This window comes from Nerophis ophidion, linkage group LG25 (genome assembly GCF_033978795.1).
Source record: "Nerophis ophidion isolate RoL-2023_Sa linkage group LG25, RoL_Noph_v1.0, whole genome shotgun sequence".
Lineage (NCBI taxonomy): Eukaryota > Metazoa > Chordata > Actinopteri > Syngnathiformes > Syngnathidae > Nerophis > Nerophis ophidion.
Window position 1 is genome coordinate 19,105,825 of NC_084635.1, and position 21,103 is coordinate 19,126,927.

At 39.5% G+C, this 21,103-nt stretch overlaps 1 protein-coding gene across 18 annotated transcripts in view; it reads left to right on the plus strand.

Moving 5' to 3' along the window:
* The window catches only part of tjp1a (tight junction protein 1a), a 310,964-nt gene that overhangs the window by 269,388 nt on the left and 20,473 nt on the right, over positions 1–21,103 (plus strand). For 9 of the 18 annotated variants that reach the window (XM_061887097.1, XM_061887095.1, XM_061887093.1 and 6 more), the window contains 10 exons: positions 2,033–2,141; positions 2,237–2,456; positions 3,519–3,703; positions 3,948–4,043; positions 6,953–6,979; positions 10,906–10,988; positions 11,156–11,366; positions 11,719–11,819; positions 19,478–19,828; positions 20,637–20,876. In XM_061887097.1, the coding sequence (XP_061743081.1) occupies positions 2,033–2,141; positions 2,237–2,456; positions 3,519–3,703; positions 3,948–4,043; positions 6,953–6,979; positions 10,906–10,988; positions 11,156–11,366; positions 11,719–11,819; positions 19,478–19,828; positions 20,637–20,876 (1,623 nt within the window). The remainder of the gene's footprint in view (positions 1–2,032; positions 2,142–2,236; positions 2,457–3,518; positions 3,704–3,947; positions 4,044–6,952; positions 6,980–10,905; positions 10,989–11,155; positions 11,367–11,718; positions 11,820–19,477; positions 19,829–20,636; positions 20,877–21,103) is intronic. The other 9 variants (XM_061887098.1, XM_061887099.1, XM_061887109.1 and 6 more) reach the window with 3 other exon arrangements.

The window sequence follows — 21,103 nt, forward strand, 5'->3', positions numbered from 1 at the left end:
TTTTAATGGCTAAGCTTTTATTGTTTTAAAAAAGGGTTTTAACTGAAGTACTTTAAGATTTATTTAAGTAAAAAGTGCATAATCCATCCCATCCATTTTCTACCTTATTCCCTTTCGGGGTCACGGGGGGCGCTGGCGCCTATCTCAGCTACAAAAAGTGCATAACAATTAACATTATTATCTATTATTTCTGGTGGGCGTTGTGGCGTCTTACGGTATTCAGCGGTCGGTGAACACTCCGAAAAAACACTTCTGTCTCGTATTCATCTTAGTATAGAAGGACCATTCTGTTCTTAGAACAGACTTTAGGTTAAATCTGCACAATTGAATAGCTGAGTCGCTCAGAAGCAATCTTTTTATGTATGTTTAGATTCAGCTATGTTGTTTCTTAATGGTGGAAGACTTTAATCTCTCTTGTTTTCATGTCAGCATTTAAACTAGCAAGCTATCCCCAGTCAGTCTGAGTTTATCAAATTCAGTTATCAAGCATAGTATTTCGTAATTTTTTATTTAAAACAGGAATACTACCAGTCGAGAGTTCTACCACGGTTATCATTTATACTATTTGTTATATCCCCAGTTGGGTGTTTTTTTTTTGTGTGTTGTTTTTTTAGTTGCTATCGCTTTCCAACAAATTTGGGCATTCTTGCTATTTATCCGTGTTCACTCATTGGAAGCCGAAATATTACAACACCGTACATTTGGCTATGTAATCAGATTTTCTTCCAATTTGTTTTACCTCACGGTGCTTCATATTAGTGAATCGTGACTAGTAGCACATTTTGTTGGTGCATTCTGCGTGTGTGTGTAAGCTTGCGTTCCCGCCTCTACCCACAGAGACACATGGAGGACTGGCAAGAGGATTCACTCCATTCATTTAATTCTGCTACTGAAAAAAGACGCTCAGGTGCTTAGCGTGAACCCTCTTATATACCCTGTTTGAAAGCGAGAGACAAAGAAAACCAAAACACACGGACATAGCAATTTATCAACAAAGTTATCGAGTTCATTTTCATTTATAGTTCGATTAATGGCCGCAATTTTCAATAATGTTACTTTTTTAAGTGAGCGAAAATGACTAAGTAACATGCCAGCACAGTTTGATGGTCTTATTGCAATGGTAATATTTTTTCCCTCTTTGTTAACTAATAGTCCATGTTTTCTGCTTCCCGCTAACTGCTTAGATCATGCTGTGTTTGTATTTTCCTTTATGAACAAACATGTTAAAATTTCCTGGACATTGTTCTTCATTTTTGGATTGTTGCTTTTTGTCCCTGGTGTGCTTGTGGAGATAAAGACATCATGTCGTTCCTGTTTCTGGAAAGGATGAAGGTGTCATTCTGAAGCCCATGTGTTTTTGCTTCCGCCGTTCTCCCTCCCTCAAGCAATGTCAATAAACAGCACTTATTGTATTTGGGAGGGGAGCAGGACATGAGGGGGAGGCTTTTATAGTTGTAGGGGAAGGGCTGTACAGCTGTACAAGATTGCTTAATTCTCTTTAGTTCAGTCATATTTGTTGCTCACAAAATACTCTTGAAACATATTCAAGTATACTTTTTCAGAGTTGACATTGTGGGCCTCCATGCAAGATTTTCCAATATGTTATCAAACTCCAAAAAATACTCTTTATTTACACTGTTGCTGTCAGTTCAGGGCGATCCACATGCTTCTTTGATTAGCACAGATTTTATGGTGGTTATCCTGACAATTACAGTCATCTGCTGGTCTTAAAGTGTAACTACAATGTTTCATTTCTGACATTTTCTACTCACTGCAATCTTTGCTCCCATGTGGCAACCCCCAGGACTGAAAACCTATGCTTTAAAGGTTTTCTTTGTTAGGTGTCATACGTGTCAGATAACAGACAGTGTCCTCATTCCTCTAAACTTATAATTCATATATCAGAGAAGTTCAAATCATTAAGATGGTCATCCATTTGTCAGCGCATTGTCCAATTAAGGATCAACTATAGAGTAAAACATTGTTTTACATAATGTTTTAGTTATTCTTTTACATTTTTTTGTGGTTGTAGGTGAACAATGTGGACTTTGCCAACATAATACGGGAGGAAGCAGTGCTATTTCTGCTTGATCTCCCGAGAGGAGAGGAAGTTACAATCCTCGCTCAGAAGAAGAAAGATGGTGAGTAATCAGTATGTCAACAACATCAGCCATCTGTTCCAGCATACCAAGGTAATTTCAAAACTTAACTTAAATTGTGTCTTTTTCAACTTCAGTGTACCGCAAGATAGTGGAGTCGGACGTTGGCGACTCCTTCTACATCCGCACACATTTTGAATATGAAAAAGAGTCACCATACGGATTGAGCTTTAACAAGGGTGAGGTGTTCCGTGTGGTAGACACTCTCTACAATGGCAAATTAGGCTCCTGGCTTGCTATTCGCATTGGCAAGAACCATCAGGAAGTGGAGAGGGGCATCATCCCCAACAAGAACAGGTAAGTCATACGTTTATTACCTGTACTGTACTTTCTGGGCAACTTTAGTTTGTTGTTCCGTATTTGAACATGTTTTGTCCGTATGGAAGTGTTTTGAAATAGGTCATAATATGCATTGAAGTAGTCAATGTAGTCATTGGTGCGATCTATAGTCCACAGGTGAAACTCAACAAATTTGAATACTGTGTGCAAAGGGTTGCTTATTTACTAGCTGAAACTAAAATGTGACATAGGCTCATAACATGCAACTCAAAATATCTAAGGCCTTGTTTTGATTTATTGTTGCTGATTATAGTTTACAGCTTATGTAAAAATGTAATTAAAAATCTCTGAAAATTTGGTGTTTTCAAAAACTGTAAGCCATGATCATAGAAATTATAAAGGTTTGACATACAGTATCTCACTTTGCATGTAATGAGTTTATATCACATATTAGTTTCACATTTAAAGTAAATTGCTGACATGAACATTCAAAATATTTTAGTTAATACCTGTATATAACAATTTTGCATGGATTGAGCATCACTTACCAAAACTTCCCAAAAAATAATACTCTTATTAAAAAAAGTGCACGCGATGTAAATGTAAATTGTATTACCTCTGCAATTTCCCTCATAAAAAAGAAAAATAGATTATAAATTATTTCTTAACACCCAAAAACATTAACATAAAAAACATTTTATGGCGAATAATTATAGTTTTCCATGCAGAAAACTGTGAAATACAGTACATAGAAATCACAATTGAAGCGAATAAGGTAGCAAGCGCACAAGAAGATTGTGTGAATACCGGAACAGTAATCCTCTGTTTTACTGGTTATGTTTGTCCTCGTGTAAAAAAACTGAGGGGGACACGTCCCTCAATACCCAGTGCTATCTACACTCATGCCTCAGAAGATATACAAAAAACAGGTTCAAAGCGTTTTGTTAAATCGACAAACAACTTCAACCAAATTTTACTTTTGCTGCAATATTGCTCACTATAGTTTTATATTGATGTAGGTAATTAAATGTAGTTTTAATCAATAGTCCCAACAGCTAATCCTACTTTTGTTTGCCCCAGGGCCGAGCAGCTGTCCAGTGTGCAGTACACCCTCCCCAAAACACCAGGGGGCGATAGAGCAGATTTCTGGCGGTTCCGTGGTTTGCGAAGCTCAAAGAGGAATCTGCGGAAGAGCAGGGAGGACCTTTCAGCACAGCCAGTTCAGACTAAGTTCCCCGCCTATGAAAGGGTGGTGCTGAGGGAAGGTAAGCAGAGTTCAAAGCAGTGACATCGATCAAATTGAGACTATCATATTTACATTTTATTGTTGGGTTGAGGTCTTTAAACTAATTGGGTTTTAACTTGAATTGATATGACATGTATCTCTTTTGTTGCTTGTTTTGTACTGCTAGTTTGCATTTTTTTCAGTTTGCATAGTAGAATTTTAGTTAATAGTCATGTAAATGCTGTGATGGTTTTTAACCTTGACAGTTTTTTCCTCACTAACAGCTGGGTTCCTAAGGCCAGTGGTAATGTTTGGACCAATAGCAGACGTGGCCAGACAAAAACTGGCACAAGAAGAGCCTGATACCTTTGAATTGGCAAGTAAGTAGTCAAGGACCAGTCCCTGTTTGCTTGTTGTCTTAATGCGTGCCGTGTAATATATGCATTATTAAAGCGGTGTTTGTGCTAAAAATATCAGGATGATGCAGCATTCATATAGCAGATGTTGAAATCAGTGTTGGGTCAATGGCTCGTTACAGATCTCTCACATTGTCAGGTCATGATTTAATGCTGCAGGTTTTTAAACACTACTGTATATAGACGCGTGTTGCGTTTGTTTCTCGTCATTTTACACTTCGTTTTACTCCTTTTGAAAAGGAACAATGATTATTTTTTGAATAAGTGTGTATATTTTATGTTATGCTTCAAAAACTTACACAAGCGTCATCATGTTTAATGAAATTGGGACACGATTGCATTCCAAATGTGAAAACTTACTCTTACACCAACAGTTGTGGTCAGAACTCTACAGACACTCATCATTGGCATGAATGTCATATTGATAATTGTCTTTCAATTATATATTCAAAACATTCTTTTCCCAGGGTGGAATGCCTATACAGTTGTCTTTGTCACCACTTTTTATAAACCGGCATTAGGTGCACAAGTTTGAATTTGTGTTGGATTTTGATGCATTTAGCAGTGCCTCCCCCCTAATTTTCTACGTGTCTAAGGAAACCCCCAAACCGCTTGGACCACCTAGGAGCATAGCAAGTTACATGGCTTTTTAAAATATTAAAATGATAGCAGTAATTTTCAGAATTTTTGTAATCAGTAAGTGGATTTGGCTCACTGGCAATACAAATTAAAATAACTTTGGTTTTCAGGAGCCATGTAGTACATAGTGCATTCATGTTGTTTCAGTTGTCGTGCCGCCTACAACCATGGAATGCCCTGACACTTGGCCCTCACTAGCTTATTTCTGTAGTAGGCACGCAGTTCAAAGTAAACATGTACCATCTACCTATTTATATGCATCTTGTTCGTTTTGCCATTGTAAGGTTTAAGTCTGTCGTGCTGTTATCATGACAACCTGCAAAACAGGTCGGCATGTGCATAACGCACTGTTATGGACATTGATCGATTGCGTAAGTAAACTTGTATGAACCGCGTCATGTCATTGGCGGGATTGTCCAGCGGCGCTGAATACCCCAGTAACTGGACATGTTCATCTTTTTTTTTTCTGTTTTCACCGCTTGTTGTTACCTGTCACTCACTAATTGCATTGCGGGATGGTACATAATCGATTATGTGTTTATTTATTTTTTATTGTTCAGTTTGGATTCAATTTGACAGGCTGCATGAATTGGTTGCGCACACACAACACAGAAGCAGTGCACAATTACGCCCATGCAGCTTAGAGGAGACATTGTTCAATAGTATACATACAGGGTCAACTTTCACTTTAACCAGACTTTTTGTAGCCAAGTGGATATTTAACGTCTCTTCATAAGAGTTCATTTAAATTGGTTCGTTTCCTAAGCTTAGTCCATATTTATTTGGGTGAAGGTTAAATGGTTTTATACATTCCATGACAAGGTCTGTTGCATGTTTGTGATCATTTGAAGTTTAAATCGTCTCTTAGCAGGCAGTGTGCGTCCAGTCCCCGATCAGTGGTTATGTAAAATGGTTGTTTGTCTCGAGTCCAGGGTATTGTCGGTCTTTTGCCTAGAGTCAGCTGGGATAGGATTCGGCTTTCCATGACCCTAAACAAGATGAGTAGATAGTAGACAATGGATGTTTGGTCTCAGTCACACTGCGGTTGATTTTAAGGATATTATTTTATTTTTGACGTTTAAAATACTTTATTGTGGTCTACACAAAATGTAATGGTAGTTCTTTGGTCAAAATTGTTCATATATTTTGTTTTATAGACCATCTTCAAGCTGCTTTCTTACTGTCTCTTCAGATTGCATTTTTTGTGGCCGATTGTGTGGAGTTTGCATGTTCTCCCCGTGAATGCGTGGGTTCCCTCCGGGTACTCCGGCTTCCTCCCACTTCCAAAGACATGCACCTGGGGATAGGTGGATTGGCAACACTAAATTGGCCCTAGTGTGTGAATGTGAGTGTGAAGGTTGTCTGTCTATCAGTGTTGGCCCTGCGATGAGGTGGCGACTTGTCCAGGGTGTACCCCGCCTTCCGCCCGATTGTAGCTGAGATAGGCGCCAGCGCCCCCCGCGACCCCGAAAGGGAATAAGCGGTAGAAAATGGATGGATGGATGGATTTTATTTACATACCAAAGCCCTCCTTCAGGCCAAGCCCCCTTTGACTGCATATCCAACCTTTCAGCCATGTTGTAGTTTTTAGTGCTTCCATAACAAGTCTTTTTCTAAAAGGTAAAAGTGACAACTATCTACATAAGCTATTTTTTATTAGAAGCATTATTACTGGCGACAGAGCATTGGTGGTCCCTGGGTTGTTTCTAACCATCATGAACGATTTCCATTGACGGAAGGGTGGGTCTTCCAGACCTTGGCAAGGTACTGACAGATCCAGATGACAGGAGTTCCACTAGGCAACTTGTGAAAATATATTTTCCTTGTTAGAGCTTATGTTAGCTCTTGGGACTTTCCCATTGTTTAGTATTGGTCGATCGAATGAGTGCTGTCAATCGGTTTAAGCTGCCAAAAACAAACGACTGCGATCAATTACAATCATTAACAACAAGTTAGTCAAAATACATTGTGAAACATGTAGCACCGCTTATTAAAGATATGAATACATCACTACAAACTTCTGAACATTTTCAAATAATCGAAAATAAATCCAAAAGTGTGCACTCTATTCATGATTTTAAAAAATCCTGATCATAATCATTCCACTGATTTAATAAATAAGTCTAAAGGAAAAAGAGATTCATGACCACAACTGTGCAAGAAACACACATTTTTATTTTTCAATTCATGTCTATCACTTCAGTGATCTTTTTGTAACTGTATTTTCTTTTCAGAAACACAGCAACAACAAGGAGGGGAAAGTATGTCATTTAGTGCATCAACTTGCATTTGTTTTATTTTAGTCACAGATTGGCAGATGGTGAAGCAGCAAGCGTTTGTTAGTTTGCTGGCTGGTAGATTTAGGGGAATACCACTTGATTTAAGAGCTAATAGTAACAATCATGTCCAAATGTATTGGCAAATCTCTGCCTTGCAAGACTATCTGCAATATACTAACTCACTGCCAACACCGCATAACAAACATGAAGAGTACATGAAGTACAAGGGTACCTCAGTTTTTGTTAGGAACCCATTCCAAAAGGTCAGATGAAAACCAAATCATGCGGGAATCGAATTCCATTATTCTTGTATGAAATAATGTAAATCTAGTTCTAGTGTTTCTAGCCCTCCTTAATCAATCTCACTTGTAATTTCTTGGACTCAGAGTGGCTTATTTTGCAGTTATACCACAAAAAAGCTGTTGTTTAAATCTCAGACCAAGTCACACACATTCTTTGTTTGGGCAAAATGGTATGGGGGCATTCATATGAGTTTGTTACAAGCAAAACGTATATGAATATTTAGGCGACCTAGTTTGTCACAAACTGAACCAAACAAGGAGTTGGGCATACACAAACCGAGGTCCTACTGTACAGATTTTGTTAAAGAGATCTCATGGGACTGTGTAAGCTATCAATTGATATCTAGTACCCATCGATATTTTGTATGTCACCGCTCTCCCCCTAAGTTAGCTTGAATAGACTCAGCTTTTAGGATAAACGATAAGGATGGACGAATTGATAATGTAGGTAGTAATACAAACCAGGAATGGTTGCATAAAGTTAAATAAATATACAAATCCTGTAATTAAGTGGTATTCTCATGTGAAAGAGTGGTTGCATCATGTAGAAAGACCCCAGCAAGTCAGCATGTCAAAGATGTGCGCTCAAATGTGTGTCCACACAAACGCTAATATTTTAAAAAGACATGTTTTTCTTATAGACGTTTTGGCACATGCAAACATAGGTTTTTTTTCATAACGGTATTTTTTTAAACAGATTTTATAAACCTCATGCTTCAGCTTTTGTGTATGGACAGGTAAAACCAACTTTTTGGTTTGTGTCCTGAAAAATGTTTATTATTATTATTATCTGTAATGTATTTAAACTGTATTCGACAACAAAACACAAGTAATGCAGTTCTGACTTACGGGTGCTGATTTTTATATTATGCGAAGATACGTTTGCCTTGTAACATGCACAGACCATTAAAACATCTTATTGTAGTTTCAAGGTCTCATCCACTGTAATTTCAAAGATTATGCACTATATTATGCAATATATCACTATTTTGATAAACAGATCAGGTCAGACGTTCCTGCTTTCACAAATAAAAAAAAGTCCATGAAAGCAGGTGAATGTGGTCTTTGTGGACAGAAATCTTTTTTTAAACTCCACTGGTGTGAATGGAATTCATGGCCTTTATATGCTTAGTAGAGATGCGCAGTTTGCGTTCTCATCCGCGGATAATCCGCGGGTCGGGCGGTTGACATGAAGAAAGAATTGATTTTAATTCGATTTGGGCGGGTGGCGGTTGAACCATCCGGAAATATTTGATATGCATGGTTCTGTGATCGGTCTCCTTTGCCATTCAAAGTGTCATTTAAGACCCGTGTCATAAAGCGAAGAAGACAATAAGAGACACTATTATTCTCCTGAATGACTGCCGGTAGTCACCCAGATAATAAGTATTAGGGCGTGCTATGAAGGGCAACATGTACGCTCTGCTTGTCAGTCCAGCATCATCATGTTGTGTGTGGCTTCCGCAGCAACATGCACATGACTGCAAGGCATACTGGGTGACACAGAGTACACTAATGGTTGTGATATAAACAATTTTAACACTCTTACTAATATGCGCAACGCTGTGAAGCCACACCATTTAAGAACGAAAAACACATTTCGGGAGAACATCCTCACAGTAACACAACATAAACGCAACACAACAAATACCCATAATCCTTTGTACTCATGACACCCCTGACTATTTTATACACCCCGCTAGCAGCAAACCACCCCACCCCCACCTCCGTGCGTTGGTAAGGTGGGAGGGTAGGGGGGTGTAAAATATATTCAGGTTTGTCACGGATACAAAGGATTATCGGTATTTGTTGTGTTACGTTTATGTTGTGTTACTGTGAGGATGTTCTCCCGAAATGTGTTTGTCAATCTTGTTTGGTGTGGCTTCACAGTGTGGCGCATATTAGTAAGTGTTAAAGTTGTTTATATCACAACCATCAGTGTACTCTGTATCACCCAGTATGCCTTTCAATCTTGAACGTGTAATTGCGGAAGCTGCACACATGTTGCCGGACGAACAATTGGTTCGTACATGTTGTTGAAGGTGTCTAAGGCAATGGCTTCACAGCACGCCCATATTCTTGTAATCAGGATGAACGCTATTGGATAGTCGCGGGAACGTTAGCGGCTCCAATTATCGTCATTATTCTGTGAAACAGGTTTAAATAGCTCTTTGAGTGGTAAAGGCGGACAACCTCTGATGTATTTCAGCGGGCGGTTGGCGGGCGGGTACGGTCCTGATAAAATGTTGGTTCGGGTGTACGGCGGGTGGATGACGACTTTGGTGATGCGGATGCGGATGATATAATTGCCTATCCGCGCATCTCTAATTCCTAGGGATTTAAAAGTGGAGTAGTTTTAAAAGTGCACTTTCCAGTTACCGTCCAAATTCTATCTCTTCTCTCACGTAAGGTAGTTTTTGACCAATATCCCCATAAATGGTTTAATACTGAAAGAAAACAAGTAGGGTGGTGTCACTTCTCAATAGATTTAACCAAATCTTCGTCGTTATATTTGCAAACCTTGTTCCTTTGGTTACATTCATCTGTTAAAAGCACCGCTGTGGTTGGATTGTTGTAAATGAAATCTCACAGTACACGCTAAAGTTGAAACATCCTTATTTTACTTTATGTTGTTTGAGTAAAGCATGTGGCCTCTATTGTATACTAACATTATTAAACAACCTTTTACAATGTCTACAAAATGTAATATGTCTTAATACAAAGTTCAAGCCAATTGTATAAGGTGAAACAAATAATTGATTGTATGTATTTTCAATAAATGGTTCTCCATTCACGTATGCAGCACAATGTATGTTACAACATAGATAATGTTAATATCCCACAAAAAAAAAAAAAAATTCTTAAGCATGTATTTATTGGAAAACCATAGCAACATCTCTGATTAGCACATTGTATATTTAATATACATACATGTAGCTGCATATGGTGGAAATGTTTGCGTTGCATGGCAACAAAAAAGTTTGGCTTGGTATCGATCGGCATTGGGAGATGATTTTAGATCTTATTCGGTTTAAAATGTGGAGGTTTTTTGTATAATGTCTTGTATGAGTCACCACTATCCTCATGAGAACAAAAGACTACTACCGGTACTCCCTTAAGTGCTTTGTGTTTCCAGGCAGGACACCGTTTCTTAATTTTATGTGACACATAAACTTTCTGTCCACATCCTTGCCTTAACCTCAGCAGTTTATTATAGTGAATATGCATTGTCATTAATCCCAAATGACCTTCCTACTTTTATATTTTAACGGCAATGTTTTTCACAAAATACACTTCTGGCAGCATAAATGTTATCCTTATTTGCATTTGCACGCATACAGCTATTTCAAACCATTTGCATTAATCTATCCAAAATACATAATGGCTAATGCATGAATTGACCGCCACCCTCATTTTGTCTTGACATCTGTTTTCTTAAACACTTGTCTTCTCCTGTACAGAGATTACTCTTCTGTATTTTACAGTTCTTTTTATGGGAGTTGACAACCGCATGCCACAAGGATGACTAATTTGGTCACTGCCTGTCTTCACTGCTTATCTTTAGTAGATGCAAAGCAGTTACACTTTTCTCGTTGCCTTCCACAGAAAGTGAACCACGGGATGCTGGAACTGACCAAAAAAGTTCTGGCATCATTCGCCTGCACACCATCAAACAGATCATTGACCGGGTGAGAGAAATCCCTGATGAAATATAACAAAAAGCATAACAAAATAATATAACCATGCTAACTTATGGCTGGCTCATCGCTACCATCTGGTGGAGAACCTCTGTTTACTCAACAAAGTGACGCAAATCAATGTTATCAAAAAAATAACAGCAATATTTGTGTAAAAGGACAAACATGCGGTGTTGGACATTACCCCAAACGCAGTGGACCGTTTGAACTACGCCCAGTGGTATCCAATTGTGGTGTTCCTCAACCCTGACACAAAGCAAGGCGTCAAGAACATGAGGACCAGACTCTGCCCCGAGTCTCGGAAGAGTGCCAGAAAGCTCTATGAACGCGCCCTAAAGCTGAGGAAGAACAACCATCATCTCTTCACCAGTGAGTCACCTGGGGAGGGTTTAACTAACGAGATGAGGGGGAAAAAATAACATTTTACGAGTGTAATGAAAGACATATTTTATGTGCTGCACTGATAGGCTCTACATTTAATCAATCTGCTGTTGTTTATTGGTGATGTCATTCAACCGTACTGCTGCTGTTGGCCTGTTTTGAATTTGTTTTACGTGCCATGACTCAGAAGCTCACATATAGGTGATAAAAATGATTTCTGCCCTGAGTGGAATTCCATTTCAGGAAATCCCCTGGACAAACACAATGAGCAGCAGGTTGTTTATTTTCTGTGTAAAAACTCATTGTTTTTAAATGTGCCTCTGCCGTTCTTTGTGTTTAGCAACCATTAACTTGAACAACATGAACGATGGTTGGTTCGGCGCACTGAAGGAAATCGTCCAGCAGCAGCAAAACCAGCTGGTGTGGGTTTCAGAAGGCAAGGTAAATAAAGCACATGTGAACACAAACCATGTTTTCTTTCATCAAGCAGTACAGTTCAGTCCACATGTTTTTTTTTTAATGTTGTACAAGAATATTAACTAATATAATCTAGCAGTTTATCCATACACAGTCTGGCGACGGTCTCCTACACTAAGAATCACTTTCATTACGGCAAATAAACTATTTCTTAGCATCTTAAGTATCATTATCAAGTATTATTATGACTGATGGAGAGGCAAAATATAACACACTCGGAGCAAGCCAGGTGCGGCCATGCTAATAGCTAAGCAAACTGCTAAGCTAGTGTTAAACAACACAAGAACTTAAGGCTTAATAAACTTTAGGAAGTTTGGATGGAACCATGTTACAGTCAAAAGTATGCAGCTATTAACAGGAAAATCTTCTAGAGAGAGGATATAATAAGTGTTAGTGTGTCAGCATTATCACAGGGCACGTAAGAGGGTGGAACAATCCATACATTAGTGGTGTCGATACCAAGGCTAGTGTCAGTTTTTGGTGGATAATAAGAGTTATTGGGGCGATATTTTATTTTCTCAAGCTTTTTTTTTGTAATTTTGTTATTCTTAAAAAACTTGATACCCGGACACAGCAGGACTTTTAGAGTGCAAAATACAAAAGATTTCAAAAAGTAGTAGATAGTTGTTGTATTTTTTATTCATTGTGTACTATTGACTTTGTTTTGCTCAAACCATTGTGTAAGAGAATAGCCAATACCGGTAGTTTATATAGTGTGTCGATCTTGTTAAACTGTCAGTAGCATTCACAGTATATAAATTGAAAAATGTAGTTAATACATGTGGTCAGTATTGGTATAAACCAGTCTCATTCATTGATGATCGGAATCGGCAGCAAGAGACCAGGATTGAAACACTGTAGTTCTAACTGTTCAGTTCTGAAAGTGAGTTAGACACACAGCCTTCTACACACAGCCTTCTATTTGTCTCATCTACAATTTAACATGAAATGATACTGTTTATGGCATAGTGTACATTTCTATTTCCAAAATCACACCACTGGAGCTCTCCAGTGCTTATCTTGAAGTGTGTGAAGTGAAGTGAATTATAATTCTATAACTTTTTTCTAGAGACTCAAAACACTTTACATAGTAGACCCTTAATCTACATCTAAGCTACATTTAAACCAGTGTGGGTGACACTGGCAGAGGGTGGGTAAATTGTTTTGCCCAAGGACACTACGGCAGTGACTTGTATGGCAGAAGCAGGATTCAAACCTTGAGCCCTCAGGTTGCTTGCACGGCCACTCTACACACCGAGCCAAGCCGCCAAATGTCGTTTGTGTAGAGATTGAACAATTTTGGGGAACGTGCAGCATATATTTAAGAGTTGTAGACGTATGTTCACTTAACTTTTGTGTATTGCTACATTTTAGATAAATAACTTCTAATCCAGTTCAAGACCAACCCTCTGATGCCACTGTTTTAATTTGTTGTGGAATATGTTATTGTGTCAAAGGCTTTTGATCCATGATTACAACTGCAGCTGCACACTATCATCCATTGCATTGGTAATCTCTTGCGTTATTTCGATTAATGCCATCAATGTCAACTGTTAGTTCTGCATTCGTATTTGCTTTTTGCGAGTGTTCACATAGTTTTGTTACAAATTTGCCCAATCTGTTGTAAATCATTTTTAATAAACTTAGAAAATTGTGGAAGTAAGGGGAACAGGTATATAGTTAATAAACTGGCGTTTGTCTCCAATCCTATTAATTAGTTTAACTTTTGCTATTTTAATTTTGTTCGGGAATTTGTCTTGTTTAAAATTATAGGTTGCTGGTATACATTAAATGTTCTGAAATTTCTTTAATAACCCTTTTTGCATTATTTCCATATGCATTCTGTTAAAATCAATCCAAATTGGATTTACATTCATTCACAATTTTGATTATTTCTTCTTCCATTCAGTGGACCGCATGGGTCAATGGTGTTAATATTGACCTCAGCATTCTTTGATGGCAGAAAGTTGACCACTTGTTGCTCTGTTGAAGCAGCATCCACTTTGTCTGTTTCTTCTCTGTTGTCAACCGCTATGGCATAGGATGTCGGGGTGATGTGCAGCCCCAAAATGATATCATTCATTCGTGTTTTCTGGTCTTATGTTTGATGTTCTTTAGATCAGTGTTGTCTTGCCGCATGGCCTTCAGCTTTCGGCGCAGTGCTGTATTCTGTTGGCGCGCTGCTGCAATCTCCTCTCCCAGTGCCTTCATCTTCTGCTTCATTGCTGTTTGGACCTCTTTAAGATTCTTCTCTTCATCTCTTAACTTGTTTATTTCCTTTATGGAACTGTCCTTTTCTGATTCTTGACATATATGACATAATTGTAGGTCTTCCATTGTGTTTACCAACATACCCCGTTTCGGATCATCTGCCGGGCTTGCAGTTTTGTTCCATTGAGTGCGTTTCATTGTTGCAAGGCAGGCAACTGAATGAATTTGACGTTGTTAGCTTTGACAGCTAGCGGAACATCTAGCATAATTTCAACAAATATTGTACCTTACGCTGTTCAGATCTTTGTGTGATCAGAAATGCTTAAATATGTCCACACTCTTACATCCTGATCTCTGTGTCGCTTTGAGTTGCTTGGCAACCGCTTTGAGCTAGCGCTTTAGTGACAGGATGTGACGTATTCTGCATTTGTTACATCAGCGCAGTGTTGTAGCTATTGGCATTTCTAAAATTTGCTATATGACATCATCGCCTTTTTTGCGTTATGTATTTCAATGGATGCTGTAGAAGAGAGGAATAATGTGGGAAAGAGTAAAAAAAAAATTGCTAAGTATAATAAGAACTGCTAATGAACTTTAAATTAATTTGTCACATGGTGTGGAAGAACCACCTCCAGCTCAATGTGACAAAGACCAAGGAGCTGGTTGTGGACCTGGGAAGGAGGAGTACTCCGGCGACCCCTGTTTCCATCAGGGTGGTCGATGTGGACATGGTTGAGGATTATAAATACCTCGGAGTACACATCAACGACAAACTGAATGGGTCAAAACATGCTGAGGCCCTCTACAAGAAGGGACAGAGCCGCCTCTACTTCTACTTCCTCAGGAGGCTAGGATCCTGCAACGTCTGTACAAAGATGTTGAAGATGTTCTATGAGTCGGTGGTGGCGAGCGCTTTCTTGTATGCCGTAGCTTGCTGGGGCAGCGGGCTGAGAGTGAGGGACGCAAACAGACTGGACAAGTTGGTAGAGAAGGCCAGCAACGTGGTGGGAGTGGAGCTGGACTCTCTGGCGGTTGTGTCAGAGAGAAGAAGTCTAGCAAAACTCCTAGCCATTATGGACAACACCTCCCACCCACTACACTCGGACCTTGCGGAGAGAATGAGCGCTTTCAGTAGAAGGCTCAGACTCCCAAAATGTCACACGGAACGACAAAGGATGTCCTTCATACAGACATCCATCAGACTGTATAATGCATATGTTCCTTCTTGACTGCACTTGATTGTAAAATATATTTATATTATTCATATATTATATATATATAATATATGTCATATATTATTTATTATTATTATTGTTTATTGTGAGCGAACTGTGGTGCTGAATTTCCCTCAGGGATCAATAAAGTACTTTCTATTCTATTCTAAAATGTATTTGCTCTGCAGTGTTCAGTGTTAGGGCAGCATGGAGGAACAGGGGTTGGTGTGTGTGTGCCTCACAATAAGAAGGTCCTGGGTTCGATCCGTGGGTTCACGGTCTCTCTGTGTGGAGTTTGCATGTTCTCCCCGTGACTGTGTGGGTTCCCTCCGGCTACTCCAGCTTCTTCCCACCTCCAAAGACATGCACTTGGGGATAGGTTGATTGGCAACACCAAATTGACCCTAGTGTGTGAATCTGAAGGTGGATGTTGTCACTCTATCTGTGTTGGCCCTGCGATGAGCTGGCAACTTGTCCAGGGTGTACACCACCTTGTGCCCGAGTGCAGCTGGTATAGGGTCCAGCACCCCCCGCATCCCCAAAAGAGAAAAATGGATGGATAGATGTTCAGTATTAAAGTATTATATTTGACCAAAAGACTGGAGGGTTGTGACATTCACGACTGAACTAAATCTATTGGCGAGTTTGCTCATTGACATAAATGATGGATTAGTACTTTGCAGTGATTTATTTTTAGAGTGTCAGTGAAAAAAACATTTACTTTTCATCTGTAGTATGAGGCGGAAAAAGCAGCAGCTTTGCACTTGCGTATTTCATTTTCATTCTGGACGTGGGGGAGTGTGGTTCTGACTACAGCTGTGACTGCTCCACGAGGCTACGGTCCACCTGACTATCTGTAAGAGAGGAATTCAATGCAGCACTCGCTGCATTGAAACTGTGGCGTGATGCATGCATTCCAAAACTTCACCCCAAAAAATTGCTAGAGACAGTCGTGGTCAAAAGTTTACATATACTTGTAAAGAACATAATGTCATGACTGTCTTGAGTTTCCAATATTTTCCACAATGCTTTTTTTTTTTTGTATTGGAGTGATTGGAGCACATACTTGTTGGTCACAAAAAATATTCATGAAGTTTGGTTGTTTTATTAATTTATTATGGGTCTACTGAAAATGTGACCAAATCGGCTGGATCAAAAGTATACATACAGCAATGTTAATATTTGGTTACATGTCCCTTGGCAAGTTTCACTGCAATAAGGCGCTTTTGGTAGCCATCCACAAGCTTCTGGTTGAATTTTTGACCACTCCTCTTGACAAAATTGGTGCAGTTCAGCTAAATTGGTTGGTTTTCTGACATGGACTTGTTTCTTCAGCATTGTCCACACGTTTAAGTAAGGACTTTGGAAAGGCCATTTTAAAACCTTAATTCTAGGCTGATTTAGCCATTCCTTTGCCCCTTTTGATGTGTTTGGGGTCATTGTTCTGTTGAATCACCAGACTGAGCCCAAGACCCAACCTCCAGCTGATGATTTTATGTTGTCCTTTTTTGGAGGTAATCCTCCTTTTTCATTGTCCCATTTACCCTCTGTAAAGCACCAATTCCATTGGCAGCAAAACAGGCCAAGAGCATAATACTATCACCACCATGCTTGACTGTAGGTAGGTGTTCCTGGGATTAAGGACCTCACCTTTTCTACTCCAAACATATTGCTCTGTATTGTTGCTAAACAGCTCAATTTTCGTTTCAGCACCAAAGAACCAAACTCTTGACTTTATGTTCTTTACAAGTGTATGTAAACTTTTGACCACAACTGTATGTCGCTAGTAGTTGTTTATACCAAATCTCATCAAGAGAATTTGGAGGGTAGACTTTGAAAAGTTTGTGACCAGGATGTGATGGGTCTGCAGTTATGCTACTTGCCCGTTTCCTGATCCTGGACCAGTGTAAGTCCTAGATGGGGCGAAGGTCTACACCAATGATCGTTTCTGCAGTCCCTAATTGTCCGTTGCAGTCTGTCTGTCCAGCTTGGTTGCAGATCCACACTAGACAGTGATGGAGGTGTACAGGACAAGACAGTCAATGAATTCCAAATTTGTTTCTGCTCTATCCTGGCTCGTACATGCACATGCATGCTAAAATCATCCGCTGTTGCAGGGAGGTTAATTTGTGTCTTTATTACGAAAGCTTTTTTTTGACACTGAGTTCAAGTAACTGAATTGTTTGCGTTGGGATTTTTGAGATCTCAATTTTATTACACAAATAGAATAGAATAGAGTAGACTTTATTGTCATTATATTTGCATATAACGAGATTAAAGACTCCAACTTAAGGTGCGGTTGTGGGAACAAGTATGGGGTAAAATAAATAACACAAGAGGTAATAAAGGAAAAACTAACAATTGAAATAAACAGACTACTATCCAATAAAAATAACAAGCAATCCTGTACAATATACAAAACACTGTAGAAGTACCAAATACTGTACAATATGCAGAACAAGACAAAAGTACCGAAGTAATAAATAACAATCAGTGTCGGACATATTGCACTCGAAGGGTAATATTGCACAGTAGGGTATTAGGGCAGGATATTGTACAGGGGTGAATTATTATTATTATAAGTTAGAGATAAATTATACTGCCAGGGCTGTACGCATAGCTTTTTTTACTACTAGCATCGGTGCTATAAATAAAATAAAAATTAGTAGCCCAGAACTTTTCTTTTAGCACAGAAAAAAATGTGTAGCAGTCTGAAAAATCTTAAATATCAAACAAGGTACACGTATACCCTCATATATATACAAACACAATGCCATCATAAGGGCTACTGCAACACTTAATTTGTTTGCCCAATAAACTTACCCATAAATGGAGATATACTTTGACGTAACTAAATATCTCCACCATGCCTTGATTTAAAATTTTCGGGACTCATGGGGATTCCAAACACATGTACCAACAAGTAAAAAAGTAGATTGTGCATAATAGGATGCCAATGTAAGAGGTTTTGAGATAAGAAAAAAGAAATAGCCTTGAAAATGATATAAGAAAAGTCAAATATAATCTCCAAATTTCTTTTAAAAGTGTTTTGCTATGCTCAGCTATTACTATGTAATTAATTACTTGGGAACGTAATTAATGTGTTACTTGAAAAATTGTGATAATTTTCATATATACTGTATGACACCAATGTGTGCATCTGTGTGTGTGCCTTTAAAAAGGTGGGGCCTGTTGCCAAGTGACGCCCACTCTGTCCTGTGCCTTGTCTGCATGAAGCAAAGCTTCCTTTGGTTACCGTAGTAACCCGTATGTCACTCAAAAGTGCCGATTTTAACCATTGGAATCATTTCGTTGGTTTGAAAATATCCAGCGGCCCACATTTAAAATGTGATTATGTTGCATTATGCCCAGGTAGCTCATTTAACTGCTTTGTTTATGCTGTTTTGTAAGATCCATGTCACGCGACTTGAAACTTGACACCTCATTGGCTGGTTCTGAAACAGTATCAATTGCTTAAGTCTTAATATACCAGAAGTGAGTCTTGCTTTTTGAAGCATCAAATTTTTCTACACAATTTTTTTTGCACTGAATTTTTAAACACACATCTTGCCCACATTTTTTTCAATTAATTTGTTAACATAATTTGATGTAAAAAAAATTATGAACACAAAATTCAAATGCAAAAAATTAATCTACACAAATTTAGTGTCTAATCAAATATTTTGTAATTAAGACAGAAAATGGCCTCAATAGTGACTCTCCAGGAAAGTCACGTAAGGTTCAAACTTATATCTGGCAGTAGACTCATTAAGGAAATGCTAAAAACTACAACATGGCTGACGGGATGGAGATGGAGATGCAGTCGAAGGGGGCATGGCCTGTAAGGGGGCTATGGCACGTAAATGAGACCGCCCGCAAAACATTGCATTCTGAACAGACTAAACAGCTGGTTTTACTGACTGACCTGAAGATGGTCTGTAAAACAACAATTCTTTGTCCAAAGCACCAACATTACATCTTATGTAAACCACAAGGAAGGGTTTTAAATGTGAACAAAAATCTCATGTTGTTATCTCTTTAGGGAGGGTGTGATTTTTTTTTTTTTTTTTTTGTGGTGGAGTTATTTATTATAAAGTGGCAAACTGAATTGAAAGACACTACTTGAAAGTATTCAATATTGAGTGTGTCTTTAGTCATTCTGCTAAACAAACTGTTTGCCTTTCTCTCAACTCACAGGCTGATGGCGCAGCAGAGGATGATCTTGATATCCATGATGACCGTCTGTCCTACCTGTCGGCACCAGGCAGTGAGTATTCCATGTACAGCACCGACAGCCGCCACACCTCTGACTACGAGGACACGGACACGGAGGGCGGAGCCTACACCGACCAGGAGCTGGACGAAACACTAAACGATGATGTGGGCCCACCTGCGGAGCCTGCCATTACACGTTCGTCTGAGCCCGTCCGCGAGGACCCACCTGTCATCCAGGAGCCACACGGCTACACCGGCTACCCACACGCGTTGCAGCCGGACCCGCTGAACCGCATCGACCCGGCTGGTTTCAAAACAGCGGCGCCTCAGCAGGTAGCGTTTCTGAGAGCTGTGCGTCTACCCTGTTGTCTGGAGGACGTGGTGTGCGTGAGAAGGGTGTTTTGGAGGCGCTATTGAATGCTCATTTTACTGTCATTCATTGTTCTAACGCAATATCAGTGTGAAGGTCTAAACTATTGTCGTCAGGTATTATCGCATTACTGTGAAAATTAATATACACAATATAATAGAATTTATTTATCAACCCTTTCGTGTGTTTGTTGACTAACCTTTGTGTATCATTCTTTAGAATCTAAGATTAATTGTTCCATTGTATTCTGTATTACCACAAGTTATCTGTATGACTGTTATTGACTTCAATGGGAAAAGTCACTTATATTCGTGCAAGTGTCTGTAACAGTACTCACCAATGTGCACTTTTTAATTCATTATACTGAGAATTGAGAATGTGTTGATACCAGATGTGTTTCGTGCATGTTGAAAACAGTGTTGATGTGACATGTATTCACTGCGGTTCGATTCCCAAATCTAAATGTTGGTTATCTGTTAATAAGCTAAAAAAAAAGGCATAGACTACAAAACTGTATTGCTATCGTAGAATTAAAGCCAAATTAGTCTACACTAACGTTGAAAATGTGTCCTAATTCCTAACTTGGCCAGCTGTTGGTTGCTCAACAGCTACGTCTAAAAGAAGGAGAGGTGATTGGCTGAATCATTTTAAGCTGTAGAGCACAAGTAAGGCGTAGGCTGTTGTAGAAAGGCCATCACGATACTAACACTAGTTTGCACTGCGCCTTCGAGTGTCAGCACGTGTTATTAAACATTTTGAACCACTTCACAGAAAGCAGAAGCCACTGCCATCCCTAGCAACCCTCAGCAGCCTGAGCCCCTGGCTGAGACAGTGACCCCTGCTGTAAAAACTGTAGGGGGCCCAAGCCCCACCGAGGCTCCTGGAGCTCTCCGCAGCCAGTCAAGCCCCAACCCAGAGGCTGGCTCAATAAAGAGACCCCCGCTTGAGCTAGCCCCTCAGAGTGTCACGTCCGAACCCCGACAATCTGGACCGGCCAGTTCAGAACCAAAGGTATCCGACTGACCTGCCTGCGGACGTTCCGTGACCGGGCCCAGCTCAGCTCGATCTGAACTGACCGACCGCCTGTGCTGCTGCTGCTGCCTGTCTACTTGCCTACCTTCTTCTGCCACGCTTATCCGTCTCTATTTTTGCCCCCCCTTGCATGTCTGCTGACCACATTGCTGCACAGATGAATTAGTTGTGTGTGTGTGTGCGTGTACGTGTGTGTGTTTTTGAAA